The following is a 23304-nucleotide window of genomic DNA, read 5'->3' on the forward strand; positions in this document are numbered from 1 at the left end:
TTGTTGAGAATTTGTGGTTTAGATCTGTATCCCATTTTTAAATTGGATTATTTGCTTTGTTGATGCCTAGTTCCTCGAGTTCATTTTGTATATTAGCCCTCTGTCAGATATGTAATTGGTAAAGATCTTTTCCTAGTGTTAGTGTCCTTTGTCTTATAGAAGCTTTTCAGTTTCATGAGGTCCCATTTAGTAATTGTTGATCTTAGTGCTTGTGTTAATGGTGTTCAGGAAGTTGTCTTTTGCCAATGTGTTCTATTCCCTACTTTCTCCTCTATCAGGTTCAGTGTGTCTGGTTTTATGGTAGGGTCTTTGATCTATTTGGACTTGTTTTGTACAAGTAATAGAGATGGATCTATTTGTATTTTTCTACATGCAGACATGTACCAGCACCATTTGTTGAAGATGCTTTCTTTTTCCACTGTGTAATTCTAGCTTCTTTATAAAAATCAGATGTTCATAGGTTTGTGGACTTATGTCTGGATCGTTGATTTGATTCCATTGATCAACCTGTCTGTTTTTATGCTATTACCGTGCCACTTTTATTTCTATAGTTCTAGAGTATGGCTTAAAATCAGGGATGCTGATACCTCTGGGTCTTCTTTTATTGTTCAGGATGCAAAAAGTGCTCTTTAAGTGCTGAGCCAACTCTCTAACCTGTCTGAACTGCCTCCTCCACCCCTTTGTTCTTCAGTGTATTCTCTCTCTCTCTCTTTTTTTTTTGGATATTTCAGCATTTTACTGTGATGTGTGTATTTTAGAGTTCATAGAGCTTCTGTTATATTTTTTATTTGGATTAATTTCAATCTTTCTTTGAATTTTCTGCTCTTTCCTTGTATTTTTTTTTAATATGGTAAAGTTACTGTTTGTTCTTAGAACCATTTCCAAGGATTGCAGATATATACATATATTTGTTGTTTGTTTGTGTCTTAGTCAGGGTTTCTATTCCTGCACAAACATCATGACCAAGAAGCAAGTTGGGGAGGAAAGGGTTTATTCAGCTTACACTTCCATACTGTTGTTCATCACCAAGGAAGTCAGGACTGGAACTCAAGCAGGTCAGGAAGCAGGAGCTGATGCAGAGGCCATGGAGGGATGTTCTTTACTGGCTTGCTTCCCTTGGCTTGCTCAGCCTGCTTTCTTATAGAACCAAGACTACCAGCCCAGAGATGGTCCCACCCACAAGGGGCCTTTCCCCCTTGATCACTAATTGAGAAAATGCCTTACAGCTGGATCTCATGGAGGCATTTCCTCAACTGAAGCTCTGTTCTCTGTGATAACTCCAGCTGTGTCAAGTTGACACAAAACTAGCCAGTACAGTTTGTTTTTGGAGACACTGTTCTGGAAAGAACTCTGAGCCCTCTTGCTTGATTCAGCATATTTTATAGAACCTTCTAAAGGTTCCTCTTTCCATATCCCTCACTGTCAATTACAATACATATTGAAGCTTGCTTTCATGCCTGTCCCTCCCTCTGAGTAAACACTTTTTCTGAAATAGTTTTTTTCATTATTCCATTGCTATTCTCTGTGCATTTGCTGCATATGTATTCAGCCCTAAACGATATCTAATTAATGTGTATTTTCTGCCTCTTAAATTTTTTGTTCAGTGGTGTGTTCATAACTATCCAGTTGCTTTTTAGATCTTACTTGGCCTGGCAGTCCAGTACATGGATACATGGTACTCTATGTTAGCTTCTGAGTTTTATTCTTTAAACAGCTTTATGAGATATTTGCATACTAGGTACACATACTAATAATAATTTTCATACATATAAAATTATTTTAATCATGTTCATGTCCCATTACCCTTGAGGTATAAATTCTATATCATGAAATTCACTTGCCTAAAATACCAGGGTTTTTTTTTTTTTTTTTTTTTTTCCTTTTGTCTGTTTTGGGTTATTTGCTCTTTAAACAGTTCCACTGCAGTCTTGACTGTCCGGAAACTCACTTCATAGACCAGTCTGTCTTCACATGAATAGAGATCTGCCTGTCTCTGCCTCCCACATGTTGAGATCAAAAGCATGCACCATTATGCCTATTGGTGTTAGTAGGTTTTTTTTTTTTTTTTTTTTTTTTGGTTTTTCGAGACAGGGTTTCTCTGTGTAGCCCTGGCTGTCCTGGAACTCACTTTGTAGACCAGGCTGGCCTCGAACTCAGAAATCCGCCTGCCTCTGCCTCCCGAGTGCTGGGATTAAAGGCGTGGCCACCACACCCGGCTGGTGTTAGTAGTTTTTAGTGTATTTGCAGAGTTGTGTGATCATTACTGTTATATAATTTTAGATTTCCTTCCTACCTAAAACAGTAGATACTCATTAATAGTCACTTTTCATTTCTCTCCCTCTTTTTTCGCATTCGGCTTGACACAGCCTTATCTGCCTTTTATTTCTATAGACTTCTCCATGATAGACTTTTTTCATATAGTTATACAGGATGTGGTCTTTCATACAATCACACAGGATAGGTGACTGCTATCTTTTAGCACAATTTTTTTTTTTTAAATTACCTGTGATTTAGCATGTACATGATGGATGGGCTTTTAATGTGCTTTTTCCCGCCGGTTGCTTTGTATGTGTTTAAGGACTCGTACTATTAGTAAGACAAAAATTGGGTCTTGTTAACACAAGATGTCTTCCATTGACGTTCTGGAAGAAAAAGACAAAAGTACTGTCATTATAAAAGTATAATTGAGAGCCTTTGAGAGTACACCCCTACTTTTTGAAGAACTCACAATGTAATTAGGTAGAAATGACAAACTATTCATAAAACTATGACGATCTTACAAGAGTGTAAGCAAAATCCTCAGAAGTGCAGGAAGGAAACAGTTCATTGCTTGGGGAGTGATATGTTACAGATGGACTGTGAAGTTAGTGACGTTTGATTTGAGTCTGGGCTCTGAAAAATTATTGAGGTTTTAGGAAGTGAGTGTTGGTAGAGAGGAAGAAGACGGTCTACCAAGAGGTGCGACAGAAGGAAGTAGTGAGAGGACAGCATTTTCTTGGAACTTGTGTTTTGCTGTTTTGTTTTGTTTTTAGACTTTCTTTTGAGATGAGGTCTTACTCTAACTCTGAAACTTACTGTATAGCCTGTTAGCCTTAAACTCAGGACAATTCCTTTCTCAGCTTCCTGAGTGCTGTGTTTAGGTGCCAATTACTACACACCTGGCTTGTAGGAGCTTTTGAGAAATGGACTGGGTCTCCATAATATCATTGTGGGTCAGGCCCGTTGTTTAGCTCTTTGGTGTGGGAAGCACTGGGAAAGTAGGCAAGGATGACACAAATGCTTTTGTATCTAAGTGTTAAACACTAGACTGGAAATGAGAGTGTATGAAGGTAGTTGCTACTTTCTAGGTATGATGTGATAGCATGATATCATGCTCACAGCATGAAAGGAGATGAGTGGAAAAGCACTTTAGGTTAAATTGACAGAACTTGTTAGTGTAAATGGTGAGAGACACGACGAAGATGACTCCCTTGGCCTTACTTGATTATGTCAGTGCTCTCACACAATTAACTCGAATTAGAAGCTGTTCACATTTTAATGGGAACATTCAATTTGATTCCGCTTATACTTGCACTTCCGAAACTAAATCAAATCATATTGTGCTTAGTACCTGTCATGTTTAGATCTGCACAATTAAAATATTATTTATCACTTCTTCATAGCCAAAAGAATGCAACGGTGTAAAGATTCCAGTTGATGCCAGTAAACCTAATCCAAATGATGTGGAGTTTGATAATCTGTATTTGGATATGAATGGGATCATCCACCCCTGCACTCATCCTGAAGACAAGTATGTAATCCATTTCGGCCTTGATGGCACAAGTCGCAGAAATTCTGTGTTCTAGTATATTGTCTGCTTATCATTATAGACCAGCACCAAAAAATGAAGATGAAATGATGGTTGCAATTTTTGAGTACATTGACAGACTTTTCAATATTGTAAGACCAAGAAGACTTCTCTACATGGCAATAGATGGGGTGGTAAGTACTTAAAAAAATCATTTCGAAGCCTCTATTTTTGTTTTACTATTTTCTGAATATCTCAGTGAAAGTCAGCTGAATAGTAAAAAATGTTAACTTCGGTTAATTTCAGATAGAAAAGTCTCATACTTAATAATTCATTGACATTTTCTTTTGTCATTTGCTGTGCAATGCTATGGATTATTGATTGATGGCTGCCCCTTTATATAGACGTAGACCGAGTGAATTTAGAGTACTAAGTGATACATGCAAAGGTGTTGGGAGAAGAGGCAGTTTGGATTTACTATGGGGTAAAAAGTGAAGGTTAGAAATGATGCTTAGGAATATTTTGAATAGCATTATGTAAACGTGAGATAATACATTTATAGGCACCACGTGCAAAAATGAATCAGCAGCGTTCAAGGAGGTTCAGAGCATCAAAGGAAGGAATGGAAGCAGCAGTTGAGAAGCAGCGAGTCAGAGAGGAAATACTTGCAAAAGGTAAGGAGAATAAGTTGAACATTCCCCCCTCAGAGAATAAAGTTGGAGAGGGATGCTGAGGCCAATTAGAACTAGTTCTCCCTCCACCCAATGTCTGTGGTGTGGCATTTTCGTTGGTTTTATCAGGTTTACTTGTTGGTGTGTGCTATCCACAGCAGTATAGTAGACAGAAAATACACATACACACACTAACTTTTTTATTTTTTTGTCACTAAATTGCATTTTAAGTCTGGAGAAAAAGATGTCATAGGCCTAACATTTATAAATTTTATTTATGCTATTTTAACTTGCTGGACAGTGTGTAAGTATATATAGTTATTTTAGTCATGGCTTGTACTTAAGATTCCCTTTGCCTCCTCCCCAACACAGGGTTTCTCTGTAGCCCTGGCTGCCCCTGATCTTACTGTGTAGTTCAGACTGGCCTTGAAGTCAGAGATCTGTCTGCCTCTGCCTCTGCCTCTGCCTCCTGAGTGCTGAGATTAAATGCATACACCACCACTACTCTGCTGTAGTTAAGACTCTTGCAGCTTGTTTATGATAGAATATTTTAATGATTTATTGAGAACTATTGTCAAAATTAAAACCATTATTCAATGCTTATGTTCTCTTACAAAAGAAGAACCTCATGATTTTTATGTTTTGTGTTGTAGTATCTTTTGTGTGCTTTGTATTTTTTGACAGTCTTGTTAAAGCAGTGGTTCTCAGTCTGTGGTTTGCGACCCCTTTGGGCAGTGGGAAGACCCTTTCACAGGGGTCTGTATATCATATACTCTGCATATCAGATATTTCCATTATGATTCATAACTAGCAAAATTACAGTTATAAAGTTATGGTGGGGTCAGTACATCATGAACTATTAAAGGGTTGCACCAAAGAAGGTTGAGAACCACTAAGTTAAAGCTTAGTTTAAATTGACGGGGAGAAATGCTGCTTTCTTCTTAGAGAGTGGATCATCTTTTTCTTAAGATTATAACATCTTTCATATTTAAATTTTTTTGTTACTCTTCTACCTTAATATTGATTAATGTACTTCAGTTTTTATGGGGAAAACAAAACATTGCCTCTTTCGTCTAGGTGGCTTTCTTCCTCCAGAAGAAATAAAAGAAAGATTTGACAGCAACTGTATTACCCCAGTAAGTAGTCTCAGGCTTTGCTAGCTACAGCTAACTCCTAAATTATAGGTTAATTTTTTCTTTCTATCATTCTAGGGAACTGAGTTCATGGACAATCTTGCTAAATGCCTTCGCTATTACATAGCTGATCGTTTAAATAATGACCCTGGGTGGAAAAATTTGACAGTAAGTTTCACAGTTTGGTACTTCAGAAAGATTAGAGTGATCCTTTGAGGCTGTACTTTGATATGACTGATATTATTTATTCCTTTCCCCCGATAAAATGCTAGTTGACTATCAGAGAAAAGAGAAGCTTTCAAGGTTATTGGAAATGGGTTGCCTTGCATGGTCAGGTTTTATATAGCTGAATTTTCTCTTAATGCCAGTTTTATTCTCTTCACTGTGAAGCTGTAAAATGGGATTCATAATTTTTAAAAATACAGATAAGAATGTAGTTTTTAACTAGAAAGTACATTTGTCATTAGATATCAAAATGTAGCAAAATAAAAGTTGTGGGACTGTATTTACAAATGGATATTTCTCATGAAGACTTAAGTAAAACTTGAGTGAACTTTTTAGTTGTTGTAGCTTAAGGAGTGTTTCTCTTTAATTAGACTTGATAATTGGACTTAATAACTCTTTCATTGATGGTTTGCTGCTGTATCCTTGGTAGTGAGTAGTTAGACCTTGTGAAAGGGTGAGTAGTCACTCTATTGTTTTGCATCCTTTGTGGTAGGTTAGTCAGTAGTGCTGTGGCCTTAGTGTTCAGCACATACCTTCATTAGTGATTGTTCCATCTACTAATACACACTGAGGAAATTGTTTTTTCCTCTTTGTTCTGATAGAAACTAGGGAGGTGAACTAAACATATGAAACCTTTTTTAATAGGTTATATTATCTGATGCTAGTGCACCTGGTGAAGGAGAACACAAAATCATGGATTACATTAGAAGACAAAGAGGTAAAATTCAAAAGAATTTGATTATAATGAATATAACCCAGGTCAGGGGTGTAGCTTAATCATAGAAGACTTACCTAGTACATGCAGGACCTTGGGTTTTTATCCCAGCACTGACTGAAAACAAACAAAAAGGCATTAGCTAGAAAATACTTGGCAAGTTGTGGTTCTTCTGTTGTTTGTTGTATGTTTCTATAAATACATGTTTCTTTTTTTAGCCCAGCCTAACCATGACCCAAATACTCATCATTGTTTGTGTGGAGCTGATGGTAAGTTTCTTCTTGAGAATTGATTGTTCTTGGTTTAAACCAGAGTATGTTAGTAGGTTGTTGTGTGGTGGGTATTTCAGGGTTGGTTGACTAATTCTCAGATGTCTTACTTAAGTTTAGAAGGAATGACTGTTGATTCGTTGTTAGACTGTGGTTGGTTAACCTGTGATGAATTTTGTTTATTTTATTTATTTTTTTAAGCTTTAGATGTCTTGTCATTGAGTTTACAGTGGACAGTTTCCCACATAATCCCTAGTGGTTTATTATTGTAGGTCCATGTCTCTGAATGACTTTATAGACTGAAAACTACTACTAGATGGCTTTTTGATTTTGCTGCTGTGTTCTGTGTTCAGTGGGACTTTTTTTTGTATCATTGTTTAGTAGTACTTTGATTATGGTACAGGATACATCCAAAGTACCATTCATTTGTTGCTTTCTTATTGATAGCTGATCTAATTATGCTTGGTCTTGCTACACATGAACCTAACTTCACCATAATCAGAGAAGAATTCAAACCAAATAAACCTAAACCATGTGCTCTTTGTAATCAGTTTGGACACGAGGTCAAGGATTGTGAAGGTTTGCCAAGAGAAAAGAAGGGAAAGGTAAGAGCTTTAAGATAGACATTACCCTATTTGAAAAATCTGTTATCATGGGAAAATATGCACACTGTCACAAAGTATACCATTTCAACCATTTTAAAATGTGCCATTAACCACCAGGTTTATTCAAACTACCTCATAAAGATATTTCACAGAAATGTCGCTTTTGAAATAATGTGAAGTAAGCCTGTATTCACAAGCTTATACACACTCAATCCCTTCTACATTACATTTTTCTAATGTAATTTATGTCTCCATGATGATAAGTTCCCATAGATAACAATGTCTATTGAATGTGAATTGTTTATGGAAGATATTTGGAATGATTACTATTTCCTTTGAAGGAAATACAGATGTATTAAACATCGTGATACTTCACTGTTTTCTGTTTTCGTGGGCTTACTTGGTTGAAGTCCCTTCTACATGTATTTCTACTTTAAAAATTTGGTGCTTGGGGAAACTGAAGAAACAGTTAAGTATAGTATACTATGTGATTTTGGACAGACAGCAGAAAAAGTGAAGTATACATGGATCTGAGTAAACACTCACACAAGGGTCAGCAGGAATACACATCAGAATACTGATATTGGAGAGACAGAGGTGAGGCCTTCCATGGTAACCTATGAGTTAGAAGGTTTTTTATTTTTTTTGAAAAGGTTTTAATTTAAGTGTTTGTGTGTGAGAGAGAGAGAGACAGAGAGGAGACAGAGACACATGTTTTGAGCTTCTTGATGTGGGTGCTGGAAACTGAATTTGGTTTCATTGAAAGAACATCAACTGCTCTTAACCATTGTGCCATCTCTCCAGCTCCTTTTATATTTTCTAAAAGGTGTTTAAAAGTATTCTAGAACATGAAAGAATATTCATCTGTATGTGTTTTTCCAAACAACATATTCACTGCTGGCCCTTCATACCAAATAATTGCTCACTTCTGATGTAGATGTGATTATTTTAAAATGGTTTGGTGAACTTTTAAATTTTTAGTACTTAAGTATTAAATGGGTCTTAAATTAGAAAAACTCTTTAAGACTTGCATGGCTGGAAAACTACAGGATTAGACTGGACACAGTCTCCACTGTCTTTCTTACAGCATGATGAACTTGCAGATAGTCTTCCTTGTGCAGAAGGGGAGTTTATCTTCCTTCGGCTGAATGTCCTTCGAGAGGTATGTTTTGATGGTTATTAGAACTGGCTTTCATAAAACATGTTCTTTCCATTGCTTTGACGTTAGCCTTCTTTTCTTGTAGTATCTGGAAAGAGAACTCACCATGGCCAGCTTACCATTCCCATTTGATGTGGAGAGGAGCATTGATGACTGGGTGTTCATGTGCTTCTTTGTGGGGAATGATTTCCTTCCTCACTTGCCATCACTAGAGATTAGGTATGTGAATCTGTGTGCTGTGCCAGTGGTTGTCTCAGCCTTCTTGACTTTACAGAGCCCATTGGTTTTAATGAATAATATTTGTCTCCTGGTGGCAGGGAAGGTGCAATTGATCGTTTGGTTAACATATACAAAAACGTGGTACACAAAACTGGGGTAAGTTTATTCTTGAATAATTTAAAAACATAAGTATTTGGTTTTTCTAAGAAGATCATTTTACATGTATTTTATCACTTACAGGGTTACCTTACAGAAAGTGGTTATGTCAATCTGCAAAGAGTACAGATGATCATGTTAGCAGTTGGTGAAGTTGAGGATAGCATTTTTAAAAAGAGAAAAGATGATGAGGTAAATACATTGTAGTAGCTGAAATTGCTCCTGTCTTTCGTAGGCTGTGATGTACTTTTTACCCGTCTGAGAGTGTTGTAATAACACTGTAGTATGTTGTCACTGATGTACTGTCAAGCTTTGTACTTGATTATTCTATAAAGACTGTGATGTTTGCTGGGTGGAACTGTGTATTGTACATTATTTGAGTTGTGTTGCAGGTTTTCTTTTCCTAATCTTATTTAGGGTATAAATCCAAAAACTTGAAGCCTAAGTTGGCAAGCTATCATGTTTTTATAAGAACTATTTATACTCAGGGTTAAGTCTTAGGAGTTTGTATTTTAGAAGTCCAGGTGTAGGGTCTGAGTTGGATGCCATAAGCTAGGGCTGAATTGGCAGAAAAATGGAGGCTCTGTGGAGAGTGATAGCTCTTAGGTAAGTGAAAACATAAAGGAAGAAACTAAAGTAACAAAGCACTTGGAAATTGCTTATGGAGGATCCACAAGTGCTTGTGGAGAAGTCCAAGTTTCTATTTTGGGCAATTCAGAGTTTGTTGATTCCATTCATGTGTATAGGAAATTGGGGTGAGGGACAGATACAAAGTGTTCGTTTTAGAGATGAGTATGAGGGGACTGCAGGATGTCCTACATGGGGCAAATCTTGAAAACAGTTTTAGAACTTTGGTCGATGGAAGGAAGTACTTGAAGCCATGAGGTGGAATGTGAGATTCTGTGGGCTTGTGTGGAATGAAAGTGCCTCTACAAGAACCCTGGGAACATTGACCATTAGTAAGAATAAGGAATCAGTCAGCTAAAGAGAGGCAGAAGGAAATCCCTAAATAGAAAAGAAGCTATAGTTTAGAGTGATGTAGTCATGCTACCCACCTAGTGCTTGAGCAGAGGTGCAAAACCTCAGGAAGCTGATAGGCCGGAAGGAAGGGCAGCAACCTAGAGGCAGAGTGATTGAAGATTGATTGTAGGGGTAGCAGAGAAGACCAGAATGGGGGCAATGAGCTGATAGTAGCTTCTTAAATGGAAAGAGAAACTTTTGTAAGCTGATTTTTTTTAATAAAAAAGACAAATGGCTATATTGAACAAAGAGCAAGTAATAATTATATTATTTCTGTGTTTTTCAACTTTGTGGACCACAATTATGCTCTCTTAGTTTTAGGACTTTGGACCGATGAGTTGACTAAGTAAGCATCTTTTCCAATTGTCTTCAGTATTTAATCAAGTTTTCTAGTATCTACTGGAACAACTGTTTTGGAGTTGGTTGTTTGGGGTGTGTATGAGGGTGTGTGTGTGGAGTGTGTGTGGGTGTGTGTGTGGGGGTGGGGGAGTGTTTGACTATATCTTCAGCACTATATCTTTCACTTTATTACTGTTGATACTTAACAAAAAATAACATATACTATGCTATAACTTGGTATAAAAATCCCATGGAAAAGCAGTCTTTATGTGTGCTACAGCAAATGTTGTACCATTAAATGATAGTGCTAACTTAGCATTAAATTAGCATTAAGTTTAGTGTTTTAGATGTAGTGTGATTTCTTGCTGACCTAGCTGAGAATGTATTTTAAGCTTTTCTGTCCTTGAAGTTAGTCATATTGTCTTTTCTCAAGGCTGCACAACAGAAGAAACATCAGAATTTCAGTATGAAACTTCTAGAAAATATGTTTGTGGCTTTTGGTCATGAAGGTTTTCATAGCACATAAAAAAGGCCAATACTGTTCATACCAGCAGTGTGTTGTTTTGTTTATGTGTGAACACCAGCCTTTAGAGCCATATATTCATTGGGCAGCAGAATGGAAGGAAGGCTTCAGAAAAGGATGTGTAGGTACTTATGAAAATTGAACAGTTAAACCTAAATTGTGCTATGCAGTTCATGAGCTTTGACAATCTTTACTATGAGCAGCCTAGCTATGTGCCAGTGTTTCAATTGCCAGTGATAAGGCAGCAGACAAAAACTAGACAAAAATTCTGCCCTCTGAGAGCCCTCATTCTTTAGGGGAAGATCGACAACAAACATAGTAGCCAGCTCAGCCTATAATGTGGTGGGCTTTTAAGTGCCATTAAGATAAAAACTAGTTGAGATAGTATCTGGCAAACTGGTAATGGCAATATTGTAGTTCTAAAAAACACAGCAAGGGGCCTTACCAAGAGATGAGTGAAGACACGAATAGTGTGAGGGTGTATGACACGCAGATGTTTAAAGAAAGCACTTACAGCCCAGAGACTAGCTCTGGACAAGTGCTGCCTTGTATGTACACTGAACAGCAAGGGGCAAGCAGTATGTGGCAGCAGGAGAGGTGTGAAGTTCTAAAAAGTGATAGAGGACCATATCTAGGTACCCCTGTAGGCTATTTTAAATACTTAGCTTTGTTATATATCAAAGGGAGGTTCTAGATAGAAAACTGATCCGATCTGATTTTTCTCCTACCTTGCTATGGAGAGCGTATTTCATCAGATGAGGCAAGCACTTGTTTTGAAACCAGTGCCAATGGGGCTGGCCAGTGGGCCAAAATGTAGGTTGTAAGAGAGAAATGAGGTGTCAAGAATGACCACAGGAAAGATGGACCATCTAGAAACTGCCATATCCAGGGATCCATCCCATAATCAGCTTCCAAACGCTGACATCATTGCATACACTAGCAAGATTTTGCTAAAAGGACCCAGATATGGCGGTCTCTTGTGAGACTATGCCGGGGCCTGGCAAACACAGAAGTGGATGCTCACAGTCAGCTATTGGATGGATCACAGGGCCCCCAATGGAGGAGCTAGGGAAAGTACTCTAGGAGCTGAAGGGATCTGCAATCCTATAGGTGGAACAACAATATGAACTAACCAGTACCCCCCCCCCCCAGCTCGTGTCTCTAGCTGCATATGAATCAGAAGATGGCCTAGTTGGCCATCAGTGGAAAGAGAGGCTCATTGGTCGTGCAAACTTTATATGCCTCAGTACAGGGGAACGCCAGGGCCAAGAAGTGGTAGTGGGTGGGTAGGGGAGTGGGTGGGGGAGTGTGTGGGGGACTTTTGGGATAGCATTGGAAATGTAATTGAAATAAATACCCAATAAAAAATATGGAAAATAAAAGAATACTATTAAAGATTTAAAAAAAAATTGGAGCAGCAGCTCCTCTAACATTTGGATGCAGGAATGGCTTAGAAGTGGAGATGAGAATTCTGTTTTGGACTTGTTTAGTTCTGAGTACCCAGAAGGAGATTTTGAAAGGGAAGAGATTCTGGTTAGCATATGGATAGTGTTTAAAGCCAAGACAGCAGGTGCTCATTTCCATGGGAAGAGAGAAGTGAAAAGAGGTGTTAGTACTGAGCCCCAGGGAACAATAACATTGAGCAAAGGCGGGAAGTGAGACTAGAGGAAAGCCAGGTAAACGACTGTGTGTGATTCAAGGAAGTTCTGAAAAAGACTAAGATATCACAGTCTACAGCTGGCTTAGAAACTTTGAAGAGAGGGAGGAGAAAAGCTTGATTAGAGCAGTTAGTGAGGGAGCCAGCTAGATAGCTCAGTGGTTAGAGGCACTTGCTGCCAAGCCTCATGCCCTTCATATTTCTGGACCTCATGTGGTAGGACAGAACAGACTCCTAGAACTTGTTCTCTGACCTGCCTGGAGCGCGCACACAAACACTCACGCACACTGTTCTCTCTGGGTTGGATTTCCAGAACCACAGAAATAAAAGAGGAAGAAATTACCAGTTTCCACACTGGTAATCTGAAGGTTTCATGTACTCATACTGGAGTATATTTTGTTAAAAGCCCTCTCCTGAGCTGAGTGTGGTGGTGCACACCTATAATCCCAGCAGAGGCAAGTAGATATCTGGGTTCCAGGACAGCTTGGGCTACACAAGGAAGCTATCTTAAAAACCAACCACAACAAAACCCACCTTGTGGCGGAAAACACCAATTTCAGGTCTCATTAAAGTTTTGTATTGCACTTGACAGGATACACTTAGAAGAGACACAAGTACATCTGCCTGGGGTAGCCTCCAGTACTTGTACCTGCTGGCTTTTTTCTGTTTTAGGCCACAGCAGCAGCCACGAGCATTTTACTATTGTTTCACTTTGCTGAGTATGGGTTTGTAAACCTGTGGAATAGGCCATTGTTAATTGGGAGCAATATCAGCCCAGTTTCAGAGAATCGAAATCATGGCTGTTCTTTTAGAAGAGAGAAAAAGAACCCTACCCTGTATATTAACTTGGCCTAGAATCAACAATAGATCAGAATTCCCTTTTTTCTATTGATAGCTTTAGACGAAAGGGGTTAGTCTTTGTGGAATTCCACTTCTTGCTTGCTTGCCATTCCTGCTGGAATTAGGAGTGATTGATTAGCCTTTAGTAATGCAGCAGAGTGTATTTATTCAATTGTCTTGTAGAATTTTTTTTTTGGACAGGGTTTGTCTGTGTAGCCTTGGCTGTCCTGGAACTCACTCTGTAGACAAGGCTGGCCTCGAACTCAGAAATCCGCCTGCCTCTGCCTCCCAAGTGCTGGGATTAAAGGCGTGCACCACCACTGTAGAGGTTTTAAATGGCAGTTATATTTAGCAACTTAGGATTCATTGTTTTCTTAACTTGTATTTTCTCCATATTGCATACAAGATAAACCTAAGATCTTTGTCATAGCTCTTATATTTTCCTAAACATGTATTTTTAAGATCCTAAAACTTTAAGAATAGTTTACTTGTATATGAATTCAGTTTTCTGCTCATCTAGAGTTCTCATAAACAGGGATCTATATATATAGTGTGTGTATGTGTGATATGTGTGATGCTCAGTATTGTCATATACCCAGATAAACGGTCTTTTGAATCACTCCTGCTAATGTTTAACTCTGATATTTTTGTGTAATTATTTGACAGAATATGTGGATTTTATACTTTTAGGACAGTTTTAGAAGACGACAGAAAGAAAAAAGAAAGAGGATGAAGGTGAGTTTTTAATTTTAATCATATGAGATTAGCCATAGCTTAACTTTTTTGAAGGATGTTATTGTGCAGTAACTATTCCTTGTTCAGTCAAGAAATCTGTATCCAAGTAGCTGTCATGGAGCTGGCAAAAGAATACTGGTATCCTGGCAGTGGTGGCGCACGCCTTTAATCGCAGCACTCAGGAGTCAGTGGCAGGCAGATTTCTGAGTTTGAGGCTAGCTTGGTCTACAGAGTGAGTTCTAGGACAGCCAGGGCTATACAGAGAAACCCTGTCTTGAAAAATCCAAAAAAAAAAAGAGAGAGAAAAGAATATTGGTATCTCTGTCTCTCTGTTTTTCTGTCTCTGTGTGCGCCCCTCTCCCCTCCTGTGTGTGTGTGTGTGTTTTGATAGGAAGTATGTGTATCTGTCTATCTAGCCCAAGCTGATCTTGAGTTCTCAATCCTCCTGCCTCGGTCTCTGAAGTACAAAGACTACTAGTATGTGTCATCATTTTCTTTAAAAAATATGGTTCATTTTAAAAGAAGTCCTTCCTACGCTTTGGAGTCAGGATTCTACCTAATAGAAAGTAGGCAGCAAGTGACACTCTGCTGTTAGAATTATTTGTAAATATTAGGTAGTTTTTGTAATAAGAACAGTTGGCTCTTTGTCTCTTGGAAGTTACTACACTCACTTTCTCTTTCACCTTTGTCAAATTAATTCTCTAGAATGTGACCTAAGCTTCATTTCTCACCTCTGAAATCTCTTAAGACTCCTCAATCCCTCCAGAATTCAATTCTACTTTGGTTTTGGTCTAACTGTCCAGCTTATCTCCTGCTGTCTTCCAAATTCACCTATGTGTGTGTTTCCTTCATTTGTACATCCACGTGCATTATGCCTTTGCTATTCTCTCCAGTCTCACACAGAGACTCCCTTGTTGGCTTTGCTCCTAGTGTTGATCAGTTCTTTCTCTTACTTTGCTGCTGTTTCTCTGTCTGTGATATTGATTCTATACTTAGTTGCATAATACTTTATAGTCACTTCCTTCTTTCTTCCCCCACCCTCCCTTAACCAGATGGAGTTTGAAACTTGTTACCTTTATTATGTTTTATAAGAACTGAGCGGTATCTGGAAACTGAAAGGGAGAAGTGTTGGGATGCTTACCATTGCATTTGGCTTCAAGAGGACTGTCAGAGTTAGAGTTACTATTACTGTGATGAAACACCGTGACCACAAACAATTCAGGGAGGAAAAGGTTTATTTCCCTCACAGTTCCATATAACATCATCATCACAAACAGTGAGGGCAGGAACTTGGAGGTGGAGCTGATGCAGAGGCCATGGAGGGGTGCTGCTTACTGGCCTGTCTTCCTGGCTTGCACAGCTTTCTTTTCTCCAGAACCCAAGACCACCAGCCCAGGGATAGCACCACCCACAATGTACAGGGCCCTCCACTATCAATCACTAATTAGAAAATGCCTTACAGGCTTGTCTACAGCTGGGTCCTCTGTAGGAGCTCTTAATTGAGATTCTCTCTTTTCAGATGATGCTAGCTTGTGTGTCACGTTGACATAAAACTACACAAGCGTATTATTATGTGTACTTTAGGGCAGAGTTATTAAGTATTACAGACTGTTGCTTAGAAGATGTAAGTAATCATGTGATGTTAATGAACATCCATGTGATTTTCAACTAGTAGTAAAGAACGCAGTAAAATAAGGACTATTCCATTGTTTTCTTTGCTTCCTGTCACTGTGTTATAATTTAATTTTCCTTCTATTTACGTTAGAGAGATCAACCAGCTTTTACTCCTAGTGGAATATTAACACCTCATGCCTTGGGTTCAAGAAATTCACCAGGTTGTCAAGTAGCCAGTAATCCAAGACAAGCAGCCTATGAAATGAGGATGCAGAGAAACTCTGTAAGTGGCTTACTACTTCTGTGTGACGTTGGGTGATGAACATTGTATCCTCCTCAGGTTTTGTTTTACAGGTTTTTCCCAACATCTTTTTACTTCATTAAATCTATCTTTTTCAAGACGAAAATCACTAAATGAAGTGGAAAAAAAAAAGTATATGGGTTAGTCAGTACATTACAAGGTAGTTTAAGCAGATAGCTAAGTGGCTGTGGGGTTCCTATAATACAAATGGCCTATAGCTGTTCTTCTCTGTCCTGAAGCACTGAGTAGTGGATGGTGCTAGAGATATGACTGGGACACCCAACTGTTTCAAGGCTGAGACTAGAGAGGACAGTGACTTAGACAGTTGATACAAAGGTCACCCAAATAGATACATAAGGCTTGGGTATACATTCTTCTGATCAAAACTGGTATGCATATTTGAAAGTGCTTTTAAGTTCTATGTGAAGTATAGCTGAACTTTTCTTGGTATGTAGTATGGACTATCTTCATGCTAAGGTTTTTGTTCTGATATCATTAAAGCCTTGTGAGCTCTCAATTTTAAAGTAGTTCAATTTACATGAAATAACTAATCTGCTGTGATTAACAGAAAGAAAACAACTATGAAAATATTTTCTGTTATGACAGTTTTGGTCATATATGGTAACTATAATTGGAAATTTTTAAAATTTTTTAAAAATTAAGTACTAAAATATTTATGATCCTATTGTGATCTTCGAATTTGGTACAAGGGAAAACTAATAACCTAAAGTATTATCCAAGTTTTACAATATTAATAAAAATTTCCACTTTTCTATTTTATATGCTGTATTAAAAAATACATGTAAAATGATTTAGCAGTTTTCAGATGGAATCTCATTAAATTGCTTCTTTCCTGGGTAGTTGAGTATGGCTGACCACTTCATATTTGATTGTATTCTCATGAGCTTTGTGTGTGTGCGATTGTCATTTATTATAGGTAACATATACCATATTGATCATTTTTTTTCCTTCAGAGGTTTTGGGTTTTTTTTTTTGTTTTGTTTTGTTTTTGTTTTCTTTTTAGAACTTTACTGTTTGATAGTAGAGAATGGTTATAAATTCATGGTACCAGAAAACTACTAAAGGAAAATAAGATTTAAGTTGAATAACTTTTTTATGTCTGTTAAGCTATGTTTCTTTTGCTACAAGTTTTATCCTAATTCTTTGGTTGTTAATTTTCTTGGGAAGAGGACTGATGTGGGACAAGACCAGTCTGTTCTTTCTAGATGTGTTTGCTCTGTTCAATAGCTTTAAAAGCTGTTACCGTGAAACTTGGTAAGTGGTAGGTGTTTGATTATGCCTTCTTACATAAAATGAATAATGAAATCTTTCTGTAATATCATAATTGTCTACAGAGTCCTTCAATATCTCCTAATACAAGTTTTGCATCTGATGGCTCCCCATCTCCACTAGGAGGAATTAAGAGAAAAGCAGAAGACAGTGACAGTGAGCCAGAGCCAGAGGATAACGTCAGGTAAAGCCTTTTTTTGGGGTAGCACTTGGTTAGCGGATTGCTGAAAGAGATGTGGTCTAATTAATGCTGTTTAGCTTACAGTGGCAATGCCTTCAGATTCTTGCCTATGATCTTTTTATCCAGCAGTAATTAATGTGGAGAGTTAGAATAGTCACTAATTCCAGGGAGATGTGTAAGCTATTGCTGTTAAACCCAAGTATCTAGATTAGTATGCAGGCAAGCTCTCTGTCCTCCAAGCCACTTCCCTCAGAGACCAAGCACCAGATTAATGAGGCACGAATGTTTAGCTCTGATGATATGATCTGAATGTTACTGTTTAGAGATTAACCTAGAAAGTTCAGATACATTTGGACAGTAATATAGTTTGCCTTGCCTTGAAATGGTTCCTCCTTAAAAATGAAATGTGCAGAAATCATTTTAAGAGATAAATATGTATTTTTTAAAAAGAACTACGCAATTGCACATGTGCAATTTTGTTGCATGGCAGAGGAGTTTCCTTTAACTGCATATTTAAATTTTGTAGTGGGAAACGTTGATTCTGTAATTTGTTTAGAAACTGGACTTAGAATTATTACTTTAAAAGATTATTAGCCTCTCTTACACCTAGGTCCAGATTACCCTGAGCTTTCTGTACAAAAGAACACAATTTTAAAAATTGTAGCTCACTACGAATTTAGGGAAATAGTGTGTTTCAAAGTTCATCAAGGCATACTTCTTGTACAGGAGATAAAATGTGGGGTTTTAATTTATGATTAAAAACTTCATGTATAGGTCATATGTGGCTTTTCTAATATCCTTTAATATCCGATTAGTGAGTAACCATGAGATAAACATTTATTTAATCTTTCTATAGTTTTACCATCTCTGTCACTTCGGTTTTCATCCTAAAAAATTTAAATTTTCTTCATTTTTTTTTTCCTTAATGTGTTTTAGCCTGGATGTATGTATGTGTATCACATGTGTGCCTGGTACCTGGAGAGGCCAGAAAGGGTTGTCAGGTCCCCTGAAATTGGAGTTACAGGTGATTGTTGGGTGCTGGGATATGAATCTGGGTCTTCTGGAAGAGCAGCCAGTACCCTTAAACTCTGAGCTGCCTCTCAGTGGCCCTTCCCTCTTTTTAAAGGCAAGATCTTACTGTCTAACTTTGGTTTGCATGGAACTTGCTTTGTAGGCCAGGTTGGTCTTGAACTGCCAGAGATCTGCCTGCTTCTTCTGCTTCTGAATTCTGGGATTAAAGGCATGTGATTAACTAGATTGTATTTTGTTTATCGTGTAGCCATCATGACAAACACTGGTTTAATAGGTAACTTGATTTATTCAGTAATTTATGGCTTAATACTGGTGCTTGGGATAATTAAGGTAGAACTGTTTTTCTATTAAGAAATGACTGTTTCATGTATATTTTTATGTAAAACAGTAGAGTTAGAGTATAGGCCATATCTTTTAGTTCTGTGACTCCTTTTGGTGTTGGTAGGTGGTTTGAGGAGGATAGTGTCTTCTCTACTGTTACTTTGTTAAAGTTTAAGACTTGGGCAAAAGTCCTTAATGGAGAATGACTCAATGCTCTTGGCCAGTTTTGATTTCCAAAAAGTGTTCTTTAGTTTTTTCTTGTTCTTTGGATAAAGTGTCTAAATCTTTTAGAAAATAAAAATATAAAACAAAATCCATTGGGTAACAATCTATGGGCTGGAGAGAGAGATGAGAGGTTGAGAGCATAAGCTGCTCCGGAAGAGGACCTGGGTTTGAATCCCAGTAGTTCCACTGCAGCTAGCAGCCAGTCTGTAACCCCAGTTCCAGGAGATTCAGTGCCTGTGGGCATGAGACATGCATGTGGTTCTTAGTCATACACTTAGGTACATAAACATAAAAGGTGATTGTGTATTTTCATTGTTAACGATAAGTGACTGCTTATAGGTTATACCAGGATATAAGTGAGGAGATAAGAAGAGAGACAATGCAGAAATGAATGTCTCCTAGTAAAACTTCAGAACTCTTATTTGAAAGAGGAATAAGACAAACAAGGATAGAGAGAAAAATTATGTACACAATCTTTGCCCACTCCATAGATTATTTTATGCCTTATTAACATTTAAAATAACTACCACTTTAAAAATGACTTAACTCATACCTTTAATATATTAATAAGGACTTTGAAATACAAAATATATTCAATACTTTAATCTTAGAACATAGTTTTAGAGTTATTGCACAATTAAAGCAAATATGGAAAGCAGTATTAAAATTGGCACAGACAAGTATCATGTATTTGCTCAATGAATGATTATCCTCTTTTTTTAAAATGTATTTTCTTAATGTACTTATTAGAGTCAGTATTTGGGTTTCTGATGTTTAAGTTGATAATGCTGAAAATGGAGTGGTTAGAAAGCTAATGAATCTGTTAGCTTTTTTGTTCAGCTTCTTCAATATCCCTTAGATATTAAACATGAATTGATTCAGTTTGGGAATCAGTAGACAATCTTTAGTCAGAGATGTATTAATTAAATATAATGTTACTTTACCTGGTTTAGGTTATGGGAAGCTGGTTGGAAGCAACGATACTACAAGAACAAATTTGATGTAGATGCAGCTGATGAGAAATTCCGACGTAAGGTTGTTCAGTCCTACGTTGAAGGACTGTGCTGGGTTCTTCGCTATTATTACCAGGTATCAAAAGAAGTTTTCCTCCTAAGTTTTTGGCTAATCATTTTAGAAAACAAGTAATTTCTATAATTGTACCTAATATTGAATATCCTTAGATAAAGCCTACACTTGTAGTTTTAAACTTACTACTAAAAATTATTACCATGAATAATATTTGTAAAGACTTGGAAGTTCCTTAAGAATTAGTCTATCAATAAAACTTGGTTCTGTTGTGTTAAAGGATTTTAAGGATTACAATGTTTGAGTTGGTCATTAATATTATTAAAGTTTAAGTGGGTTTTGGTTTGTGTGTTTGTTTTTTTAAAGAGTTTAAAGCCAATTGGGCATTTGAAAGTCACTAAGAAACTAAAGAAAAGATGCAGTATGTTGCGTACCAATAAAAATTTGAAAGGAATTTGATTGTAACAATTCTCTTATGTTACTGTGATTTTACATGAGATGAATTGGGTCAGTGTGTCCAGTGCACTGAGTAGTGGTGGAAAGATCTTCCTTCTTGTTTTACAGCACACTAAAAAGGCTTCTCTTTTTCCATGAGCACAACTTGCTTTTGTTTTGATTTTAGTGTATTTATAGTCAAGAGAAAGTTGCCACATGGAAGTATAATAGTACATTTTGGTTGTTTGATTCTCAGCTACTGTTGATGTTCGCAACTACTACTGCCACCTGTTCAGTAAATACCAGGTGAAAACCGTGTTTGGTTTTATTCGATGACAGAAGCTCTGAGATTGGAAAGAAATGTCATCAAATATATTTTAAGGATAAATATCTTAGTGAATTTGTATTTGTAAATACAAAGTTTGATATTAATTACTGATTATTCAAGAAAGTTTACAATATTTTTTAAATAAAGGAACCACTGATATGAAGCAGACAGTTATAAACAGTATTTTGAACTCAGAAAAATTAATGAGTGGAGTATATGCCAGAAATCATGTTTTACAAATAAGATATTATAGACTGATAGTCATAGCTAATTTTTTTTTTTAACCATGTTCATCATTAAGAGTATTTTGCTTTTAATTGTCATTAATGATTTTAGGGCTGTGCTTCCTGGAAGTGGTATTATCCATTCCATTATGCACCATTTGCCTCAGACTTTGAAGGTATTGCAGACATGTCCTCTGAATTTGAAAAGGGCACAAAACCGGTAAGCTTCAAGTCAATGAGAAGTAGGAATTTGAATTTCATAATAATTGGGAGTCTTTAACCTTTCCCTCTCTTGCAGTTTAAGCCACTGGAACAACTAATGGGGGTTTTCCCAGCTGCAAGTGGTAACTTTCTACCTCCAACATGGCGGAAGCTCATGAGTGACCCTGTAAGTCTTAGTGTTTTCAAATGTGTTAGGAACATTAGGCAAAGTTGACTTTGCATGTCATAGTTTTAAAAAGCTGAAATATGCAAAGAATGTGTTTTTTGCTTTTCACTGCATAATGTGGTATTCTGTACTTTCTTTGTCTCTGAGTTTCCTACCCAGTAAATAAAACTGATTTGTTTTCAATCTACATGTTATTATTTTGAGACAGGGAATTACTATGTAGTCCTGGAACTCCCCCTGTTCAAGGCTGGCCTTGAACTCAAAGAGATCAACCTCTGACTCCCCAGTACTAGAATTAAAGTTGTGAGTTAATCACACCCTGCATAATGATTTTTATTTCTTTCAACCCTATGAGAACTTTAAACATTCTATCTGACTTACCTAAAATTAACTCTAAGCTTGTTCTTTTGTGCTGGTTACGTAGTGAGACCCAGCCAGGAGGTAGGAAATGTTGAGTAACTAAACCTTTCACTGCCTGCATGTAGTCCATAACTATCAGTTCTAAAACTCTTTTCTTTGTTTAAAGTTATTTCATGTTTTTTGAGACAAGGTATGTGGCTTTTGTTTTTGATTCTTTTACTTTCTTCCTGAAACAGGATTCCAGTATAATTGACTTCTATCCTGAAGATTTTGCTATTGATTTGAATGGGAAGAAATATGCATGGCAAGGTAAAATTTAGATATCATTCCTTTTTGTTTGTTTGTTTGTTTGTTTGGATTGGGGGTTTCTCTGTGTACCCCTGGCTGTCCTAGAACTAGTTCTTTGGACCAGGCTGGCTTCAAACTCAGAGATCTGCCTACCTCTATCTTCTGAGTTCTGGGACTAAAGGTGTGCACCACCATCACCTTGTTTGTTTACAGTTTTTAATGAAGTTGATCAATCATGACTTACAGGATAAAAAAAACTCTGGAAACCATACTTTCATAATTACATGTGAAAAGTAGATATAAATATTCAATCATAATCATCAGTGATCAATAGTAATTCTAATAGTAAAATATGGTAAGTGGTAACTTACTGAAATAGGTTAAAATAGTGTTCTTTGTGAGTTTTTCTTCAATCAGTAACCCCTTGCCACCTTTCAAAACTGCTAAGAAAGAAACACAGTCATGCATGTTTGGGGTTATGGAAACTTGTAAAATATATAGTAGAAACTTAACAGTTGACATTTTATGTTTTGCCCGTTCTTTACATTCCTTATGTGAATAGATTATGTGGGAAAGCAATTTAAAAATTCACACTAACTTTAAGATGTTAATCACTACTCAACAAAAGTTGGTCATTGAGTATAACACACAGTAAAAAACACTTGCTCATCAAATTCTCCTCTGACACTTTCTTGTGCTGTATCCTTTTTTTTGGATACTAAGCTCAGAATTGTGAGGCAGAGGGGGCGTATCATCAATTTACAGATTGAAGGGCTAAGAAGTAGCTCAGTGGGAGATTATTTACCTGGCATGCACAAGTGCCTTTGATCCCCCCCCAAACCTCATAAAACTCATCACTCCCTCTACCCCTGGTCCCTGCAAAATCAAAACCAACAAAAAATGTACTGTAATTGGGGGTTAGCTTTTGGTTTAAATAGTAGTGATAATTTCTTATTACTTTAATATAATGATACTAAAAAATGCATCCAATATATTGGGGCTATTTAAAATGTGCTTTGGTCACATGTAAATGGATTAGCGTCTCCAAAGGCTTTTGAAGGAACTTTGTAGAGGATGATTTAATTAGAGAAGCAGTGAGGAAATGGAGGGCTAATTAAAATAAGTTAATTAATAAGTAAATCTATTTGTGTTTATTAAGTACATAATTCATTGCTTGCTTAGGTTTACAAATAAACAAGTAAATTTTTAAATATATAAACATACAGATTGCCAATTTA

General features: G+C 37.0%; 1 protein-coding gene across 5 annotated transcripts in view; it reads left to right on the plus strand.

The window, feature by feature from the left end:
* The window catches only part of Xrn2 (5'-3' exoribonuclease 2), a 65246-nt gene that overhangs the window by 8091 nt on the left and 33851 nt on the right, over nucleotides 1-23304 (plus strand). For 2 of the 5 annotated variants that reach the window (XM_011239519.3, NM_011917.3), the window contains exons 2-20: nucleotides 3663-3790; nucleotides 3870-3981; nucleotides 4350-4461; nucleotides 5536-5594; nucleotides 5670-5759; nucleotides 6462-6534; nucleotides 6750-6800; nucleotides 7248-7405; nucleotides 8493-8567; nucleotides 8650-8783; nucleotides 8882-8939; nucleotides 9024-9131; nucleotides 14009-14053; nucleotides 15819-15950; nucleotides 17324-17442; nucleotides 19971-20106; nucleotides 21143-21250; nucleotides 21329-21418; nucleotides 22015-22087. In XM_011239519.3, the coding sequence (XP_011237821.1) occupies nucleotides 3663-3790; nucleotides 3870-3981; nucleotides 4350-4461; nucleotides 5536-5594; nucleotides 5670-5759; nucleotides 6462-6534; nucleotides 6750-6800; nucleotides 7248-7405; nucleotides 8493-8567; nucleotides 8650-8783; nucleotides 8882-8939; nucleotides 9024-9131; nucleotides 14009-14053; nucleotides 15819-15950; nucleotides 17324-17442; nucleotides 19971-20106; nucleotides 21143-21250; nucleotides 21329-21418; nucleotides 22015-22087 (1861 nt within the window). Of the gene's footprint in view, nucleotides 1-3662; nucleotides 3791-3869; nucleotides 3982-4349; nucleotides 4462-5535; nucleotides 5595-5669; nucleotides 5760-6461; nucleotides 6535-6749; nucleotides 6801-7247; nucleotides 7406-8492; nucleotides 8568-8649; nucleotides 8784-8881; nucleotides 8940-9023; nucleotides 9132-13984; nucleotides 14054-15818; nucleotides 15951-17323; nucleotides 17443-19970; nucleotides 20107-21142; nucleotides 21251-21328; nucleotides 21419-22014; nucleotides 22088-23304 lie in introns of those variants that run through there. The other 3 variants (NM_001356403.1, NM_001356402.1, XM_030250983.1) reach the window with 3 other exon arrangements.

Source organism: Mus musculus, chromosome 2 (genome assembly GCF_000001635.26).
Source record: "Mus musculus strain C57BL/6J chromosome 2, GRCm38.p6 C57BL/6J".
NCBI lineage: Eukaryota > Metazoa > Chordata > Mammalia > Rodentia > Muridae > Mus > Mus musculus.